Raw genomic sequence first — 19,745 nt, forward strand, 5'->3', positions numbered from 1 at the left:
CGGGCCGCGCTCCGAGCCCTCGCTGCCCACCGGCCCCGCTGCTCCTCCGCGGGCCGGCGGCGGGGCGGGGAGAGTGTGCGGGGGGGGGCAGGGGTGTGTCCTGCTCCCCTGCTCCCTGCCCGGGGCACCGGGGGCTCCTCTCCTCTCCCGGCGGCTGCGGCTCACTCGGCTGGCCGTCCCGCGGCGGGACGGGTGGGCTGCCCGGGAGCCATGGCTCGGGAAAGTTTGCCGCTGCTCCTGCTGCTGGCGGCGCTCGGCAGCCGGGGCCAGTCGCCGTCGCCGCCGCCGCCGCCGCAAAGAGGTACAAGGGGAGCGGGGAGCCCGCGCCTCGCCCGCCCGGCCGGGACCGCGGAGCGTGCGGAGGGGGAGGCGACCTCGCCACCGGCTCGGGAGTCCTTGTGGTGACTGGAGGGACGAGGGGACAGGGACCGAGCGTGACAAGTGACCCCCAGCCTGCAGCGAGGGGACTCGGGGGGCGGCACCACCGCTGGTACCTCGGTGGCCGGGCCGGGTAGGGGCCGCTGCGGGGGCTGCGCTTGCGGGGCCGGCACATCCCGCCCCCAGCCGCAATTCCCGGTCCCGCACACAAGCGCTGAATGACCCGGTTCGGAGCAGCGCAGATGGGCAGGGGGAGATCACGTAGGTGAGGGACCGCTGGAGGACGTGACCCCGTCCCTGAAGCGTCACCCCAGCGTTACGGGCTGAGCTGCCGGCATCCCTTCTCCACCCGGGATGTGCCCGTCTGCTGGCATCTCTGTGACAGGGGAATTGGATAGGCTGTGTTGCAACACGTGTGGGCTGCCTGTACTGCTTTTAGTTCAGGTGGCAATTTGATGCACTTAGCCCGTCACAAAGCTTTTCTGTTAAAAACGAACCACGACGGGAATGGAATCAATTGTATCCTGCATGGGTTGTAAATGCCTTAGACATACCATTATCATTATACAGTGTTTAGGTGTGTTGACACTATAAAGTTTTTTTTTTGTTTGTTTGCTTTTTAAGTTAGTGTTCTGTGGAAAGATCAAAAAAGGGTTTGTACAGGTATGGGAGAAATAAATTTTAGTCAATTTCTCAGGTCTCATAGGAAATCCTTAAAACCTGCAATATTCAGTCAGCCTGCAATATTCCTTCTGGGGCTTACATTTGTACTCTTAACATTTTTATCCTTGCTGAAATGAATTTAGTTAGAAGATACTCTGGGTGTGTCAAAATAAAATTAATTCAAGCCTCTGGATTAACAGCTATCTTTCCTTTGACCCTGATGTCACATAATAGGGTGAACATTATAGATTAGGTATTTTTACGATTCAGGGTTTACTTTGGAAAATATGATGCGCTGACTCCTTAATATGAATTTTGCTGTGTGAGAATAAAAGGCAGTTGATCTAATGTCTGTGTAGATTAAAACTCATCCAGAATTAGACTGTGTTTAGGTGATGACTTACTGGTAAACACTGAAGACTGGGATTTTAAAAGTAGAGCATTTAAAATGCAGTACATAATGCATTTTCTTCTTGCTGATTTTTTCTTCTTTTTTTTTTCCCTTAATTAATTTTTCTGGCTTAATATTGATGTGGCATTTCTTTTAGTATTCTCTCTCTCACACACACATACACACAGGGACACTTCTAGAGAATTCCTTTTGTTTATGCAGTATCATGGTTTCCTTTAACTTTAACAGTGAAGGGACATGTTAATTATTTCCCTTTTAAATTAGAAGTGGGTGTGTTTCGTGTTCATCTACTGCATCACTTATAAGTGAGTTCTGGTAATTCCATGAATAATCCTAGGACTTTTAATTAAATGTTAATGTAGTGATGGGGCCTTCTAAATTTAATAGTTGAATTCAAGTCCTGGCCTGCCATTTATTTATTATCTTCTAAATTTCTTTTTAAGATCTCTTGCAGCTGCTAGGAGGTGCTAGCACTATGTAGATGTCACTGTGTTGCCCACTACAGACAAAGAGATAATGAACTCCTCTCTAATGCAAAAAGTTAGGAAAGTCTGACTTCACTGAAGTCCTGGGGGATTTTTAATGTGTACAAGAATGTTACTGGACTCATGGTTTGTATCTTTAGACTTACAGCTTTTGTTTTTTGACTTAAATGTTATTTGGTAATAACCATAACATTGGATGCTTACTAATTGTGAGCACCAGTTGGATGTCTGTGGACAAAATTATGTAACAGAGCTGCAACGCTTTGAAAAACAGTGTTTGAGACATCACAATGAATTCCCATGTTGTTTTATAGAACAGAACATTTCAAGAACATTTTGCACCTCAAAGATGGGAACAGTCTGTATTTCTTTTTTTGTTTCTGTTCTTGTGGGTAATTTTTTTTTCTTTTTAAATTTTTAGAAGACTTACTGTGGTCAGAAACCTGGAGTTAATTTCAAGCTGTTTTTTTGTTATTGTTGTTGGGGTTGGTTTTTTTTTTTAGCTACGCATATTATCTGTTCTTTTGTTGTTTGAACACTAAAGTCATGCAGAATTTCTGTCATGGTTTTAACCCCAGCCAAATACCACACAGCCCCATACTCCTTCAACTCCTTCAAGTCCCAGCAGGACTGGGAAGAAAATAAGGTTGGTAAAAGCTGGAAAACTCATGGATTGATATAAAGGCAATTTAATAGGTCAAGTAAAAGCTCTGCAGGCAAACAAAGCAAAACACGGAATTAATTCACTGCTTCCCATGGGCAGGCAGGTGTTCAGCCATCCCCAGGAGAGCAGGGCCTCATCACACATAACAGTTACTTGGGAGGACAAACATCATCATTCCAAACATCTCACGTTTCCTCCTTCTTCCTCCCACTTTATATACTGAGCATGATGTCATATGGTATGAAATATCCTTCTGGTTATTTGGGGTCGTCTGTCCCAGCTGTGTCTCCTTCCAGTTTCTATACACCTTTGGTCTCGTCACGAGCATGGCAGTACAAAAAGCAGAAAAAGCCTTGGCTCTGTATAGGGCCTGCGAAGCAATAACAAAACCATCTCTATATTGTCATCACTGTGTTCAACACAAATCTAAAGCACAGCCCCATATGAACCACTGTAAAGAAAATTAACTCTACGCAAGCTGAAACCAGTGCAATTTTTCAGAAAATGGAAGAATTAGAACCAGAAAAGGATGTGCATTCTTCAACAGGGTTTCTTAAAGATGTGCTTAACTTGCAGTTAAGGTAAACTGGCTGAAGAGTTGTGTAATGTTCCTTTGAATCTTGAACCTCAGTTCATCCTATTCCATGTGGAATGGGAGAGAAACAAAATAGTAGTGATTTACAAGGTAATGTAAAATTTCTTTTGATCTTGAATTCATGCATTTTTTAAAAGGATCTCAATATCTGTTATGAGAGAGAACGGAAGCTATGTGTCTGTGAAAGGTGTGAATAGAAGGGACAGGGCTAAGGAACATACACTGCACAGTAACTTGATCTTTAATGTCAGTTGCTGAGTGGAGATAATTCATGGAGTACAGATGCTTTTAGCATGTGTGGAAGGAAGTGTAAGTTGACTCCAAGTGGTGATGTATATAGGATGCTTATAAAGTTAAAGTGAGATTTCTCACTTGAAAGAGATATGAGGGGTGAACATCAGCAGGATATGACTAGTGCCCGTCTGTTAGGCAGTGGATGGTGTCAGGCAGGTCAGTATTTTTAAGTCTCTCTGTAAGTGTACAGTTTTTAAAGAAGTTTCCTGAGAGTTTAGTTCAAAACTGTGTTCTCTGTGTTATGTCATTGCAACTAGGACTTAAAAGATTCCTTCCCACATACCAACCTGTGTGTATATTGTATCCTATACTCTGAAAAGTTAAGAGACAAGGGTAATAGGACATAAGTTTAGTATTTCAGGTCCTAAGAATGAAGAATGTGTGTAGACTTAGATACTCTCTTTCTTGAGACAAAATACACCCCAGATGCTTTTTTTTTTAATGTAATCTGTAAAAACAGAAGTCAAGTTTCCTCTTTCTTCTTAGGGATTTTTTTCAGTAAGGTCAATTTCTAGGCTCACCAATGCCACTGAACTCTAATCTTATAATGGAGAGTGTTTCCATCATGGCTGATGGCATTTAAACATGCAAAGCATTGCTGGCTGTATTTGGAGAACAGAGCTTGTAAGAGATTTAGTTGGTAAAGTTGCATTCTACTTTCCTGAGAAAACAAAGCTTAGATGATTGTTTATCAGCTTCTTCTCACCTAAATAAATTTTGAGTCTGTTACCCGATATCAGCAAATATAAAAATAATGCAAAAATCTATAAGATATAATCACTGAAAATCTATTTTCATGGCTATTTAAGAGAAGTACTTTATCTTCTGCAAAAAGAAAGGTTGAATTTAGCCATTATCCTGCCCATGCAGTCTGTGTAAATCAACATGTGTAGAATTCTGGCTTCAAAAATATGAAAGAGAATACATCCATTGTGGAGGGCTGGCATCTTAGAATCTGTAAAATTCTGTCTGATCAGTAGGGATTTACCAGCCCCAAAATACTGCTCTCAAATATACAATCTCAATCACCATCTCAAATTGTGAGTGCTTTTAACTTTTTAATTCAAAGCTGTTGTCCATATCACTTTCTTATAGTTTAATAACTGGCTGAGAAAGTGAAAGCAGAGGTAATTAGTGCGTGTTCAAGGTTTAGAATGTGAGAAATAGTAAAGGGTCAGCTTAAGGTGTTAGAAATAGGTAGAATTGCCCAGACTGACTGGAGATGTAAGTTTTTTGTGTATATGTTTAACTAGAAATACCCACAGCCAAAATGAATGAGGTAGGTCTTGTACAAGAATCTGTGAATTTCTCCAAGCAACAAATAAGACCATAAGATGATACTTTATATGGATGGAACTTTATATTTAACCTCCTTATTATTAAATTTTCCTCTGAGTTTTTTACATGAGTCATTCTTATTAGGCTTGAAATGCTAAAGTCAGAACAGTGGTTCTTTAACCTGTTCCAAAAATCCTCTTTAAAATAATACAGCAAACAATCATTTTTAATTAATTCAGGCTGGAGGAAGGAATCCACCCACACATGTTCTAATTTCTTATCCAGCTACTTGGACTGACAGCTTTTTGAGATTATAGTACTTTGGAATAAGAGGCAGCATGAGTTCCTGGTACAGGATGGATTTTTCTTTTCTTTTCTTTTTGTTTTCAGTTTCTTTCTCCCCCCCCGAAGTTCAGACTCCTCATATTTACAGGTCAGAAATGGTGGTGATGCCTTGTGGACACAACTAAATGCAAATGTGAACCAGTGTGCATACCTAATGATCTCCCTTTCTTTCTCAACTTTTTTTTCATAGATAAGAATTCCTTAATTTCTGGATATTTTTCTCCTAAGCATGTGAGCTTGTATGTTACACACTAGCAACTCAGGCCACACTAGCAATCATACAGACCAAATCTTGCTTGCAAGATTGTAAAATACAGACCAAAACTTTATATTGATTCCATCCATGTGTTTGAAATAGGAAAGGAAATTCGTTGTGTTTGCCAATAAAACTATTACATGAGCTGGCTCTTGCTGATGACTACATGTTATTTATTCTCTTTTACCAGCTACTGTAGTTGATAGTCAATTCCTAGTTTCTGTTTTTCTGCAGTTCATATGTTTTCTTAAATCCAAAACATGTAGATAAGAGAGGTTCTGAAGAAAATGGTGTTTTGCACTGCTTCTGTACTGTGGGTAAGGCTGAGATTAGACTTCTTAATGGTTTATTTTTATTAGAAAAATTATAAGATTTCCAGAAAAAATAACTTGGATTTGTGTGATTTGTGTACTGACAAGTAACAAAGATCTCTCAGGATTCTTGCAACACTCAAAACAAATAACTGTTACTGCTCACTTTTTTTTTTTCAGCAGTTCAGTCTCCATTAGTTACACCTTAGCGTCACAAGGATTTTCATAGGACTCTTGCACCCAGCCAGATTCCTCTAGCAGACATTATCTTTGAATCAGACCTTGTAATAACATTAGACTGTAAAGCAGCTGTAGCAGCATTATGCCAGGGAACTCTTGTGAAAGCTCAGGAAGAATAATGAACATTCCTGCAGAGTGGATTATCCAAATACCATTACAATGCCTTGTTCTGTCCCAGCTGACGTGTATGTACTGCTATCATGATTCATGGACTTAAGATGTGATAAAATAGAAAGTTACCTAAAAGTTAACAAAATATTATATAAAATTTATTTTTATAGCTATATCAATTGTTTTTGATGGCACATTATATATATTCTCATTATTCACCTAACCCAGTAAGTGGGGGTGTTCTTCAAGGTCAATTAGAAAGAATTAGAAGAATGCCTCTAAACATACTGTAATGTATTTCCCACTGCTACAGGAAAATGGAGCAATGCTGGGGATTGGCAATCAGGAGTTTGGAGGTGCAAGAAAAAGAAATCAGAACCCCTGTTTTTCTGCACACTTCCAGTGATAGTGAGAGTTGATTTAGGATTTAGTTTGTTTTTCTACATACACACCTGCTTCTTAGATGAACCCTGAGAATTTTTGGTGCCACTTTCACCCAGGCTACCTTTAGGTTTTGATGGGAGATGCTGAATGTGGCAGTTTATTACTGTCTTTATGGTAACTGATCAGCTTGTAATCCTGTTCCACAGAAATGTTTGGGTAATTGCAACTGTAAAGAATTGCATTATATATTAACTTTCCTGGTGTTTATTCTACCCTGGAAATCCAGAACTACTGCTATACATTTGTTGCTGAATTACTTTTAGACTGAGAAAAGGAAGAAATAGCATTATTTTTACATATCACTATGTTTCAAAATATGTGTGATAAACTACTGTGTGGCAGTGATAACTATTTTGTGCATTTTCTGAGCACTTCTGCAATGGTGATAATGTGAGTAGTCTGGATTTCTCTGAAAGCCACACAGCTCTACAGAGCAAGAAATCCATGCCTTTCAAAGCGTTCAAAATGACATGGCAAAAAATACAGGGCTTTTGAATACGGTATGTGGAACCACCAGGAATGGAAAAGTATATCTGTGCAAGCTGCAGAGCTGGTGATTGGAATGTGGCGCACTTGCACATCTAATTTGACTGTGTGAATTATGCATAAATTTTTGTCATGTCAACAAAAAGATTGCAGACCACCACAAGTACATTTTTTAGGTTTAACTCTCAGCCATCATTGATACTGCTGAATTAGTTAATATAAGCAGAAAAAAAACCCTATTATTGATACTATTTCATCCCTGTGGATTACTTTTTTACTCAGCTTCTATGACAATTGTGGCAACACCCCAATTGTGAATATAGGGATTCCCACATGTAGTTCATGGCATAAACCAGAGTACATTTCTCATTGATTTTTTATTTTGGTACAATTGGAGATTATTTTATATTAATCATTCCTTCTTAAAGATGATTGAGTCCTCACACAAAAATGTTTTCTTTACCATGGGAACAACACCCACACATTTAATTGAATAATATATTTGTAATATGCACACTGAGTTATTCTCTTAAACACAATGTCTTTCTACAGCTGGATACAGCCTTCTAAATTAGTTCCATTGTATTAAGGTTGTGTGTTGTGTGGAATTAGGGTCTGTAAGTGTCACTTTTGGTATGCTTATGTAGTAAATATGAGAAATATTTTCTAAATTCAGAGTAAGTGGGAAGCCTTTACATGCATGCCCTATAATCATTGATTATGCATGCAGCTTCAGCTTCTTCGCCCCACTGGAGCTTTGACATAGAGAGTAAGACAGTTATTTGCCAGAAAAATTAATAGTTAAATGCTTGTATCAACTTCATAGCTTGCTAACTAGAGGAGAAAAAGTACTGAATCTGCCTGCCATATTGGTAGGAGTTATTTAAAAGTGACTTTGAAGCTTATAGTTTAATTAGTGAAAGAATTTCTGTGTCGTATAAAAGTGATGGGGAAAGCAACAATAACAATAATCATCATCATATGCATCAAGAGCTTGAGTCAGTTCTTGGTGAAATGAGGCACTGTCTCACAAGAATAAAGTGGAACTCAAGATGTTAGACTGAGTCATTTGTATATTCATTGAGGATAAGCCTTGTCCTTTGGTCAGGGTTAGTACACTCATGATTTCAAATTTGGATGTATTTCTTGGAGAATAATATCTAAAGGAAACAATGTATGCACCTCATTCTAATGTCTGGGTTCTTCATGATACATGTCTGAAGGCTGTTTGTAAAGTACTTTGCTTCCACTTGCAGTATATATTTGTCCCAAAAGATCTATTTAAAACTTCTATTTTAAAGAGGTTTTTATGTAGCTACTTGTTCTGCCAGTTTGCTTTTGGCTTGCACCTCAGTTAAGTCCCATAATGTCACTCAAAATAAAAATATTTCATGTGTGTCACAAGCAAGAGAGAGATCAGTTCTTGGTTTACTATATTAATTTGGACAGAGTGCAAAACTGTGTATATAGTTTTTGCACAGTGTTACTATTTTTCATTATCTATAAAATTTGGGTTTTATTTTAGTAATTTGTGACTTTTCATTTGAACACTTAGCCTACAGATACATGTGAGATTACAGAAACATATATAGCTTGTCAGTGGTCATTTTAAAAAACATTGAGGAACACAATGTACTTCTTGAGGGTAAAAATTTGGGAGGCAAGACTATTTATGCATGTCTGTAAGAAGAAAAATAAAAACTAATTAGATATTCTGTGAGATTACTGCTAAGAAATGAAGCTTTTTGCTTCAGGAATTAACCTTTACTGACATGAAACCTTGTCTTTATATTCCAGGCTCTTTGGGACAAAGATAGAAGTGCCATATAGGCAGAGGTTGTGGGGTGCTGGATAACATGTATAAAATAGTTGATGAGAAAAATTGTGGTGATGAGCAAACTAATGAAAGTTACATGGTAATTTCTAAGCACAGTAATTAGTGTTTAGCATTAGAGAAAACATAGATAATATCCTTGAGGTTTTGATCTAAACAGCAAATACAGGAGGATAGAAAAGCTGATTTATGAAATTATCAACTCTGGATATAGAATTTGTTGTTAGCATGAAAATGTTTGTGAAATCAACTTTGTTTCAAATTAAAGCAGAGGAGTGCTTTCAGCTCAACAGCTCTAAGAGAAATAGGTATTTGAATTCAAGGCTTAGGGAAGGTTGTAAAGAATTTCTTGTGAAAATGCTGATAAAATAATGGCATTATACTACTGATTGTTGAACAAGTTATATGAACAGCCTCATTAGAGGAGAAATAGAAGGCAGCAAATATGATGCTCATATTTAAAAAGGCTTCCTGTGGTAAACTTGTAACTGTAGTTAGAACTGAACACATTTGCAGACGTATTAAAGTATAGAATTAGTAAAGACATGGATAAATGTGTTTTGTTGGCAAGATCAAAAGTGGGGTTTTTTATATTATATGGTGAAAACAACCTCAAGGAAAGTGTATTAGACATATTAATAAGGGCTATAATAGCAGACCTGGATTTTCAGAAGAGCAGTTGAGAATATGTCTGAGTATCATAAACTATGATTTCACAGAGAAAAAGGAAGAACTCAGTTTATGGAAAAATTCATAAAGGTTTTGACAAGCTGCATGCCTGTCTAGGATGGAATTAGTCTTGAATTAATAGATGTGAACATGAATTTCATTGGAAGCTATTCAGTAATTTTTTGTAATTCTTATACTGGTTTGCTCTTATTCACTTAACATGAGAAAATGCAGCATTCAGCTAGGGTTCTTAGAAGTCAGTTGTTAAAGATCCAGTAAGTAGCAAGTGTTCTGCCTTATCTAAGTTTTTATGACTGGTAAGAATTCCAGTTCTACACACAATCATTTATAGACCATCAATTTTCATGTGTATCTCACCTTAGCTGTGGAAGATGGAAAAATTTGTAGGCAGTCTGCTTCAAAAATGGTGAAATATGTTGTGGCTTGAACATAGACTATGCTTTAATCATCTGCCTCACTTATGTGTATTTTTAAAACAAACCTGTTTCACATTTCTCATGCAAGAAATTCTCAGTCTCACTTTTCCTTAATTTTATTTGTAGATATGTTTACGGAAAGACTTATGCCTGGAAACACTAAGAAGCACAGCACAGAAAGTGTCACTGAATAGGCAGTGACAATAAGTTAGGAAAAGTAAGGCTTAAATAGATTTATAGTTTATATAAATATAAGTTTGTATGAGTTGTTGCAAAGTGAAAATAACTTCTGCTCTAACACACATAACATGGCCTTCAACTACTGCCTCCCTTCCTCTGCTGTAACAAGCTCAGAATGACTTGGATTGGAAGGGACTTTTGAGATCATCTTGTTCCAATGCCTCTGCCAGGGGCAGGGATACTGGACGAGGTTACTCAGTGCCCCTTCTAGACTGGATTTGAACACTGACAGGGATATGATGCATCTGCAACTTCTCTGGACAACCTGTTCCAGTGCTTCACCATCCTCACAGTAAAGAAGTTTATCTAAAACAAATTTCTCCTCTTTGTTTGAACCCATTACTCCTTGTCCTGTCACTATACTTCCTCATGAAGAGTCCATCCCTGACTTCCCTGTAGGTCTCTTTAGGATCCTGGAAGGTTTCTGTGGGGTCTTCCACAAGCTTCTCTGCTCTAGGCTGAACAGCACTGATGTTGCTGTTTTGACAACAGAGAGTTTGCTTCCCAGTAGCTCTTCCATGGGTTCAATCTGTTTTGTGCCAAAGAAGCTGAGTAGCTGAGCAGTGTGTGCCTAAGATAACTTTAGATACCCCCAGGGTAAAATGTGCCTGTAGGAGCCTTTACACTGCTCAAGTGCATGACTTCACACATGGTCCACAAAAGGTGAGCACTCTCTTAAGTTACTCTTGTCCCATAGTGTAGAGTGGTTTTTGGGAATTAAAAGGAATTTCAGGTGAAATGTATGAAAATAAATACTTCCAATTATCTGAAAATCCACTGATGAATTAGTCCATTAATTGACCTAAGTATCTTTGTAATACATCATTTGGTTTCAAAGTAAGTCAACATTATTATGACAATCTAGAATGAGATTAAATTAGTTTCTTCAATCAGTTTAATAAACTCAAGTAATTATTAAATTTCGTGTTAAAAAGCCATTATATTCTGCACAGCAGACCTTCAAATTACTTCTGGAATTAGTTTAAAAATGTAAGATCTGTCTACAGTATGACAGTTCCTCTACAATTATTTTCTGGAAGTGAAACTGAACTTACATATTCCCTGTTAAACCAAATCCACATAGAGTCCAATGAAACAATTTTCTCTCAATCACTACCTAGTTTTCCTTTATGGCTGTTAGTTGAAATAATCCACTTAAAATTGTGTGATATGCACTCATTTTAGAGGAAAGTTTGTTTTGTTTGAAATTCCAGTGAAATTCTTACTGGCTTCCTCATGCCAAGAATTCAAGTCCAAGTCATTATGGAAGAAATATACAGCAGAGAACATAACATTTTGTTCTGTCTTACTGTTCTGCTGAACGTATTTGTGTGCAAGCCATTTATTTCTACAGTGTCTGGAAGAACAAGAGGGGCTGGAGGGTCCCAGGGGTGTCAGTATTGTTAAACTGAAGCATTAGCTGCAGTTGAAAACTAGAGAGTGAGCGGCTACACAGAGCTATTAAGAAGCATTTTGTGTTGTTTCCTGTTTAAATGAGGCTGTGTTTCTGTCTTTGTACTGGCTCCTTTGACTCTACAGCAATACCTTAACATTAAACCAAAAATTTAAGATAAACTAATCCTAGAAATGGTATGTTCTTTAAAATTACATATACAGTTGCATAGTAGTCTCTTTTGTTAGGAATTAAAATCTGTGTCGAATTTGAGATGTTTTCACTGTATCAGCTGGGCTGAAGAAACAGCTGTTCTAAGTCAGTGAGGATCAAAATATTGACATGTCATCATATGGTACTTCTGGAATCCCACTGTTCTGTTTCATAAACATTAATCACTCCTACATATGCACTTATGAGTGTATCTGTGTTTTATGAAAAACCTGACAAGGAATAATGCAAAACTGTAATATAATTATTTATGTACAAATAATTCTTGTAATTTTTATCAGTGCTGAGAAACTTCAGTAAAGGATTCAGCCTTTATTGGATAAAGTGTCTTAAGAAGTAAGCTCAAGGTTTTACAGGCTTATTCTAAAAGAATTCAGATTAATTTTTATTAGCAGAACTAATTGTATCTGACACCTTATTAGATTTTAAGGTGGATTTAATGTGTAAGAGTGTATTTTGTGTTATTGGGCCTAAAGAGATTTTAAGATATGATACTCATCATCCTTAGTTTCTACTAGGAAATATAATTAGCATGAAAGTGAATTAGTATATTTGCTTTACATTTATTTACTTGTTTTTAAATTGGCAAGCACACACAATCTGTTTTCTTCTGAATATCTTTGTAGCTTTCTTCTTATAAAAACCCTGACATTTTAACCTGTTTTATCTGTAGTTATTGGATGTTTTCTCTTACTAAAATCTTAACTGAATTTTTGTCCCTGATGTGCTCTACTATTCATCAGAGAACTTAAGGTTCATCACAATGTATGTTGTTCTACCTAACATGCAATGCTTTTATATATATATATATATATAGATAGATAACTATTATATATATATATAATATAATGGTTAGAATTACTGCATGTTGCTGAGATGCATTAAAATTCCAACCAAAATAATTATCTAGGGCTTTCAGAATTTGGAAACAAGTTTGGGTAAATCTGTGGTTTTGATACTAGACTATGGGTGTAGGACTGAGACAAAGAGCATGTAGTTTAAAGCTGACAGATGGCCCTTAGACATGACCTAGCTGTGGCAATAGAGACTGTAAGGAGAAACAAGTAAGGAGATAGTAGCTATTCTGAGGCACTTTGCTTTTTAAAATAGTGTTCTTAAGAACATCCTTGACTTGAAACAGATCATATTTCCCCCTTGGAAGAAGCCTTTTTGTGTTCCAGTATATGTTATACTACATCCCCTTTCTCTTGAATGTTTCTGCCTAACTTCCATTAAATTGAAATTTTTGTATCTGTCTAGAATAGATGTGCACTTGCAAGGTGAGCTAAGCTGTTCTTTCAACATTCATAAATGAGGTCTGTAAACTGCTATTTAGATAAGTGCATTGTGCTTTTGATATAGTGGATGTATAATGGAATACTGAATTAATTTGAGTATTCTAGTAATATTATTAAATATAACACGTTCATGTCCTCTGCCCACAAACTTTTCCTTGCATCTGGTAGCTTACTTTGGTACAAGACCTGAAAGGGAAAGATGAGGTGGACATACCGTGAATAATTTATTTGTGCATCAGTCTTCAGCCTCATAAAAAAGGCTCAAGAGGATTGTTTTAATAGGTCTGGAAACAGTAGTAGTTCTTCTCTTGGAAATATGTTGTTGCAAAGCAAGGGACTCTCTTGTCAGGATATTTCAATTATTTGAAATGTGTGATGTGGGATTGTTGTTTTCCTTAAAATCTGTAATTAATCTGCTTGAGAGAATCTGGGTTCAGGTTTCCTTCCCAGATAGGCGTATTCAAGCAAAGTGTTCCCGGAAACTCTCCTGGCTGATACTTTTTAAGCAATGCATGCCATGATGCACAGATATATATATATATATATATATATATACATTTCACACATATTCTGTTACTCTAGTCCTGATGAATATGGATGATTAGCCCCACATGTATCAGCTGACTAGAAAAATATCAACATGGTGAATCTGTGGATTTACAATGTGGTATTTGTGTTAAGGCCATCCTCAGTCGTGTGGAGAGAATGGTGAAGGAGGCCCTAGAAAAAGCTGTGTAAATAGACATACTTTCCTTTATTTAAGAGTGGTACACTTTCAGTGATCTTGCTCTACATGCTCAGTATGGGATTTTTGAAAATTATCCAGTTATTGTTTTAGAGGAATGCCTAGTGTTTGCTGAGTCAGGCCCCAAAAGGACAAGTAATGCATGAAGGATGCAGAAGTTTAGTGGCCTTCTAAATCAGGTCACAGCCTATGTTTTTGCTTTTGATAAAGAACTCTTGTAAACTGGATATTTGAACAACATAAATAGGAAGTTTTAAATTTAAATAAAGGTTAAAAAATAATGCCCTAGATTTGCATCTGGTTTTTGTCACCAGTCTTAGAATGCTGCTCAGAGCAGCAGCATACTGCATGGGAAGTCTGATAACGTTGTGAATCTTTCAACCTTATGCATTCTAATCTGAGTGTGGTTTCCTGTAGTATTGCTGATATGCCAGATAAAACAAGCTTGGATCCAAAATCAACCTCTGTTATAAATGGATGCTCTCTATTACCCCTATTTGTCCTTTAATCTGTGATTAACCGTTCACTATCACAAAAAGGAAAACATTATTATATTCAGTTTTGTGTGTAGATTTGCTTCCAAATGGTAAGCAATTGCTGTTTACATGACTGTTTAGTTCAAGTGCAGTTATGTTATATGTTATGGTACATTTATGTGCAGAAATACTTTTATTCAAAGCAGCATCTTCAGGGTAACCAACTGCTTTCATGTTTCTTCACTAGCTGTAAAATTTTTCATCATGGTGATGTAACTATCATGATTTGGCATCCTCAAAGTAAGCTTTTAAAAAATTTAGTTGAAATTGTATACAATAGATTACTTATGAAGAATTAAACTCCAACAGCAAAATTTAGTATGAACAAATAAAATTAATCATTTTGCTTTTTCTGAGGGCTAAGTAGAATTTATAAATAAAAATACTAAAAGTTGGTCTCTTTCATTCCTTTTTCCCTGTCTGGGCAGACTTCCATCAGATGTTTAGACACGAATTCCAAAATCTACATCTTAATTACACTGAGAGAGTTTTCGTGGCTTTGTGCTCTACAATACATAGTATTATGCAGTAGTCCCCCCATTTCACTTAAAGATTTTCACATTTGTAAAGAGACAAGAAAGTGTTGCTGCTCTCTTATGCTACAATTTTCTTAACATTGTATTTCTCTAACTCAATATGGCATTTCTAGAACATAATCAAAAAAAGAAAGCTACCTCAGAAACCTGAGTCACTGAGACATGAAGTGCTGGGGGAAGTTAGCATCAGCATGTGTCATTGACAGAGGGGTTTTAGAACAACTATTTCATACAGACATCAGAGTACAAGTTTGGGGTATTCTCATTTTCCTTCTAAAGAAGGCTTGTTCAGATCTAAATAGAGAGATTAACTGTCCCAAATTTAGGGGCTTTACTTTCTTTCTGTATGCCCTGGTACTGTTAGAAAAAAGGGAAGTCATGAAGAAAGAGCTAATGTAATTGAATAGTGGATTATATAATTAGCAATTGAGACCAATATTGTTTAGATAGAAGGGCAAAGAAAGAATAGTAACGAGAAAAAGTATTGTTGATGCTAACATTACAGTATACTTTTCATGATGAAAGACAAGACTAGACTAGACTAGTCTCCTTAACTGAGAAATTCTTCCCTTTGTTTTCTGGATCAAATTAATATTCAAGAATTCAGGAGAACAGGTTGAGTAAGAAGTGTGAAAATGCCTACTCCTTACCTCTCCTTCTCAAGCAGTTTGGAATTTGGCCAGTGCCCTAGGAGTTGAAAATCACATATTTAAACCCTTTTGGACAATTATGGATCAGTCCTCTGTTCTGAAGCTATTTGATTTATTTCAAAAATTATATTTCTAATGCCTTATTAGATGTAGAAGAGTTTAAAAATTCACAGTCATGTACTACTTGGTGGAGGTGACAGTAACTGAAGTTTTAGAAAATGAGCAATACTTGTAGTATTGCTAGGAGTGAAGTTGAACTAGCCAGAGCTAGAACAAGTCAGAACCTGAGACCTAGTCTGAAAAACTCAAAACTTCCTTTTTTTCTTTTGTACTGTCATTATTGAGTACTACATGTTGACCATAGTTTTTCTATAGCTTGCTACAAGTGCTGCAGGCAAACAAAGTTTATACAACCTACAAAGACACAGAACTTAAGTTTTCAGTGGCAAAACTGTCAATAGAAACCAACTATCAATGTCTTCCATAGCCATTTAATTACACAGCTATATTCACTGAGAGTTAAAAAGACATGGTTATAATTTGCTGTATAATGCAGCTTTTCTGTGAAGAAATTGCATCTGTAAAGTACTACTTGCAGCTGTAGTTATGGTTTAGTGACAGTGGTTAAAGATTGCTATTATGAAAGGAAAAGAAAGCATATTTCCAGCTTTCATTTTGAAATACATGTAAGCTGAATTCAAGAAATAGGTATGATTGTGACTTTTGTAAACCCATGATAAGAACAGGAAATCCTTGTTCCTCTCATAGTGGCACAGTCTCAAAATGTTATTTTTCATCCTATAATAATTTACTTTGACCTATCTAGATAGAGCAGAGAATTCTGCATGCCTGTCAGGAAATCAAAGCCCTTAAAATATTCCATACATCAGGATTAAAATGTCAGGGAAGACAGCATAAGAACATGGCAGATTTGATGTAGAGAGAACCACATGCCTAGGAACTCAAAACAGCAGAAAAATTTTCCAATGTTATTGTGTAAAGTTTGCTGATTAGTTTTTTCCCAACTAATTTAATTCTATCTTTCTGAAAAATAAATATCCCAAGAAATCAGAATCATATCTGAAACTTGGCTTCTGTATTTATGAGGCAAAGATAGTACCTAATGCCAGGCAATGATGTCTTAAAATTGAGTTTTTCTGTATTACAAGACCAGCCTTAAGGCGTCTGAATTTGCAAAAACAGGAATATAAACCAAATCTCCTAGAACACACATCACCAGTACAGAATTTTTCATGGCTATTTCCATACTTTTCTTTTCCCCCCTCCCAGTGGAATCTTCACTATGTAGTTTTTTTGGGAGCAGTGATGGTATGTAAGATCTAGAACAGGTTCATTGTAAAGACTGTGTTTTAGCAACTTGACACGTCATAACATTTTCTGAGGTAAAGTTTCTTCAGTTTCTTCAGTTCTCTTTTTCAAAGGGCATGGGATATGATGAGAGTTTTTGAAAATTTGAGTTTATGTTGTAAAATGGAAATGTTGTGTTTCATTTGTGTAGCATGACAAACCCCAAATATTGTGAAAAGAGCAGCTGTGTGGGATATCCGTTACCTTCAGAGAATAGTTGTGGTTCATGCTTACTACCTCACTAGATTTGTGTACTTCTATTTGAAAGGAACTTGGCATTCTTGTCACTGAAACTTAATAAATCAAATATAATGTAGCAATTTTCCTTTGAGATTTTTTTGTACTTTCTAATTGAAAGCTGAGCCAATAGAAGATTCTTTCCTTCAGTAGCATCAGACATGACAAACAACTGTTGTTGGGAAGTCTGCCTGGCCTTTTGAGTATATGGATTGCAATTATGCGTGACCTGGAGGTAAACGTTGACGGTACATACACTGCAGAGGGTTCTTTCAGTACATGTGGCAAGTGGGCTAGCACAATTTAAAGGCCTTTTCAGCATTCCTCAATATATGGCTTGTAAAGGTTTGAGGAAGATGTTGAAAATTGGGAGAGACAGTATTTGTGGTGCCTTTCCTTAATCTCTCTGCAGCATATGGAACATACATAAAGTTACCTGATCAGCAGAGAACTGTGAACATTTTTAATGAATGTATTAAAGCCAGATGAGCACCAGATACTTGTTTTAATTAGATGAAAGAGCCACAGCTCTATTTTTAAAGAATATCTAGGTCCTAGTGGGCATTATGAGCCATTGTGGACACTCGATTTACTGTTTGCACACCTGAGAGTTTGGATGCTGTTTCAAGATTTTGGCAGCCTGCAGCATTTCTGGATCTGAATTTCTAATGTGGTCTCATTTCATGAATGAGGGAAGCCTTAGCTTACATACAAATGTAGTTAGGCTTAGAATTTGAAACAGGTTTCTTCAGCAAAGAAGAAAAATTCAGGCTTAGATGCAACAGTGATGGTCTTGGAGTCCTTTAGGCACTGATCCACTGTGGTGGTTCAGCATTTGGCATGAAGGAAATAACAGGTGAAGACTGTCTGTTATGCTCGCATTGGAAATCAAATTCAAGAGGATTTCACCCTTAATCCTTTGACTTTGTTTACTTTCTAAAAAGCGATTAGATTTTGGCCTGGCAACTTATTTTCTAACACCAAAGTACGAAAAACCAATCCTGCTTACATCTTTATATTTCTGTTATTTTCTCTCTTTTTTATCCCCATGATGTTCTTTTTCCAATCTCTACTATCTGAAATTGACTTGCAAATTATTTGTTACAGAAATCCTACATTATATATTCAAATATGAGGTCTGAGAAACCATAAATCTTGCTTTTTAAGCCCAGAATATTCACTAGGCTAGATATTTCCTTCCTTGAATACAAGAGTGTGAAACAGGGAGTCAGTAGAAGCAACTAGGATGTTACACTGACTTGCCTGCAGATTAGGTAATGAATTGGGCAAGATTTGTCAAGATGATGTTTTAAGGCAAATCCCTGTAACTGTGGGTCTGGTTTCAAGCTTTCTATTCTGCTGGACTCTGTCAGATATAGGGGGATGAGATAAGTGAATAGACCTAGTTTACGTAGGGAAAAATTAATGAGCTTCATGGGTGCCCAATTTTTTGTTTAGGTATGGAAAGGAGGTACCTTAATAATATCTTTATCTCATCAAAAGACTCAGGGAAACAAGTTTTAAGTTACTGCAGTTTGTAAGGAAATTTTTTTTGAAATCCCAGTAAATTCTCATGAAATGACATTTGTGATCTGCTAATAATCACCTTCCCTTGGTACAGAACTTGCTAATAGCCACTTTTCTTTGATGCAGAACTTGATTCATGAAAACATGAGAAATTACTTACAGCTTGGGGTTGTGATGCATATAGGGGAGGTAAGATCTTTAAAGAGACGAATGGCTGTAGTTTGGTGGAGAAGTAAAAATTTCAGGAACATGAACTTAGAAATCTTCTTAAAGGCTTGTGAATAATGACACAGGTCTATTATGGACAGAAGTTACCTTTATTGCACTCTGTAGATCTCTCTTGACATTTAAGTATCAGGTATATGTGATTATTTTTCCTCTGGGTGCTATTGCTATATGTGCTATTGGGGACATCCCATATATTTTGGCTGTATCTAAGGTACTCTAACAAGCTTTTTAAAAAATATAAGACACTAAATTCCATATTAAGAAAAACAGGATAACTGTTTTTCTGTGGTCTCTGCAAAGACATAATATTCATAAAGTAAAAAATATTTAGGCTTTAAAACTCAAATAATAATTTAGATTAGAATAGCAAGACTTTGTCATGGAGACTATTGAGCTATGCGTGATGTTACATAAACTGGCTTTTTGGGAGCATGGAATGACTGCAATTACAGTCAATGAAGTATTGAACATTATAGCTGAACTCCACTGAAGTTAAGCTGCATTTGACAAAATCAACAATTCACTAGAGTACAGATATCTCTTTCCTTCCTTCCTGTATTTGAGTGGTGGTAAGTGCAGGCTTGTTGTGAAAGTACAGATAAAGTGTATTTCTCTGCATGTGATCTCAGTGGTACTCCTGTATGAAAGATAACTTTGCTGATACATGACAGCTCTGGCTTAAACTATGTGTGTTCATTTGTAACAGGATGCATGCAGAAGCAGTATTCCTGGCAATATATTGTCTATATTGTCTATATATTGTCTTAAAAGTTGTGGTGTTTTATAAAATCATATTAATTTTAAGTAATCTTGTAAATGTATATTTATATAATTATGTATAATCTGTACAGAGA

At 36.8% G+C, this 19,745-nt stretch overlaps 1 protein-coding gene across 8 annotated transcripts in view; it reads left to right on the forward strand.

Moving 5' to 3' along the window:
- Positions 1–72: 72 nt before the first annotated feature.
- Positions 73–19,745, forward strand: part of LAMA2 (laminin subunit alpha 2) — a 333,883-nt gene continuing 314,210 nt past the window's right edge. For all 8 annotated transcript variants that reach the window (XR_012055037.1, XM_030267881.4, XM_072926874.1 and 5 more), the window contains exon 1: positions 73–301. Coding sequence is in view for 7 of the 8 variants with exons in the window: in XM_030267881.4 (XP_030123741.4) it covers positions 211–301 (91 nt within the window). In the remaining variant the exon portion in view is untranslated. The remainder of the gene's footprint in view (positions 302–19,745) is intronic.

The sequence above is a fragment of the Taeniopygia guttata genome, chromosome 3, assembly GCF_048771995.1.
Source record: "Taeniopygia guttata chromosome 3, bTaeGut7.mat, whole genome shotgun sequence".
In the NCBI taxonomy this organism is placed as follows: domain Eukaryota; kingdom Metazoa; phylum Chordata; class Aves; order Passeriformes; family Estrildidae; genus Taeniopygia; species Taeniopygia guttata.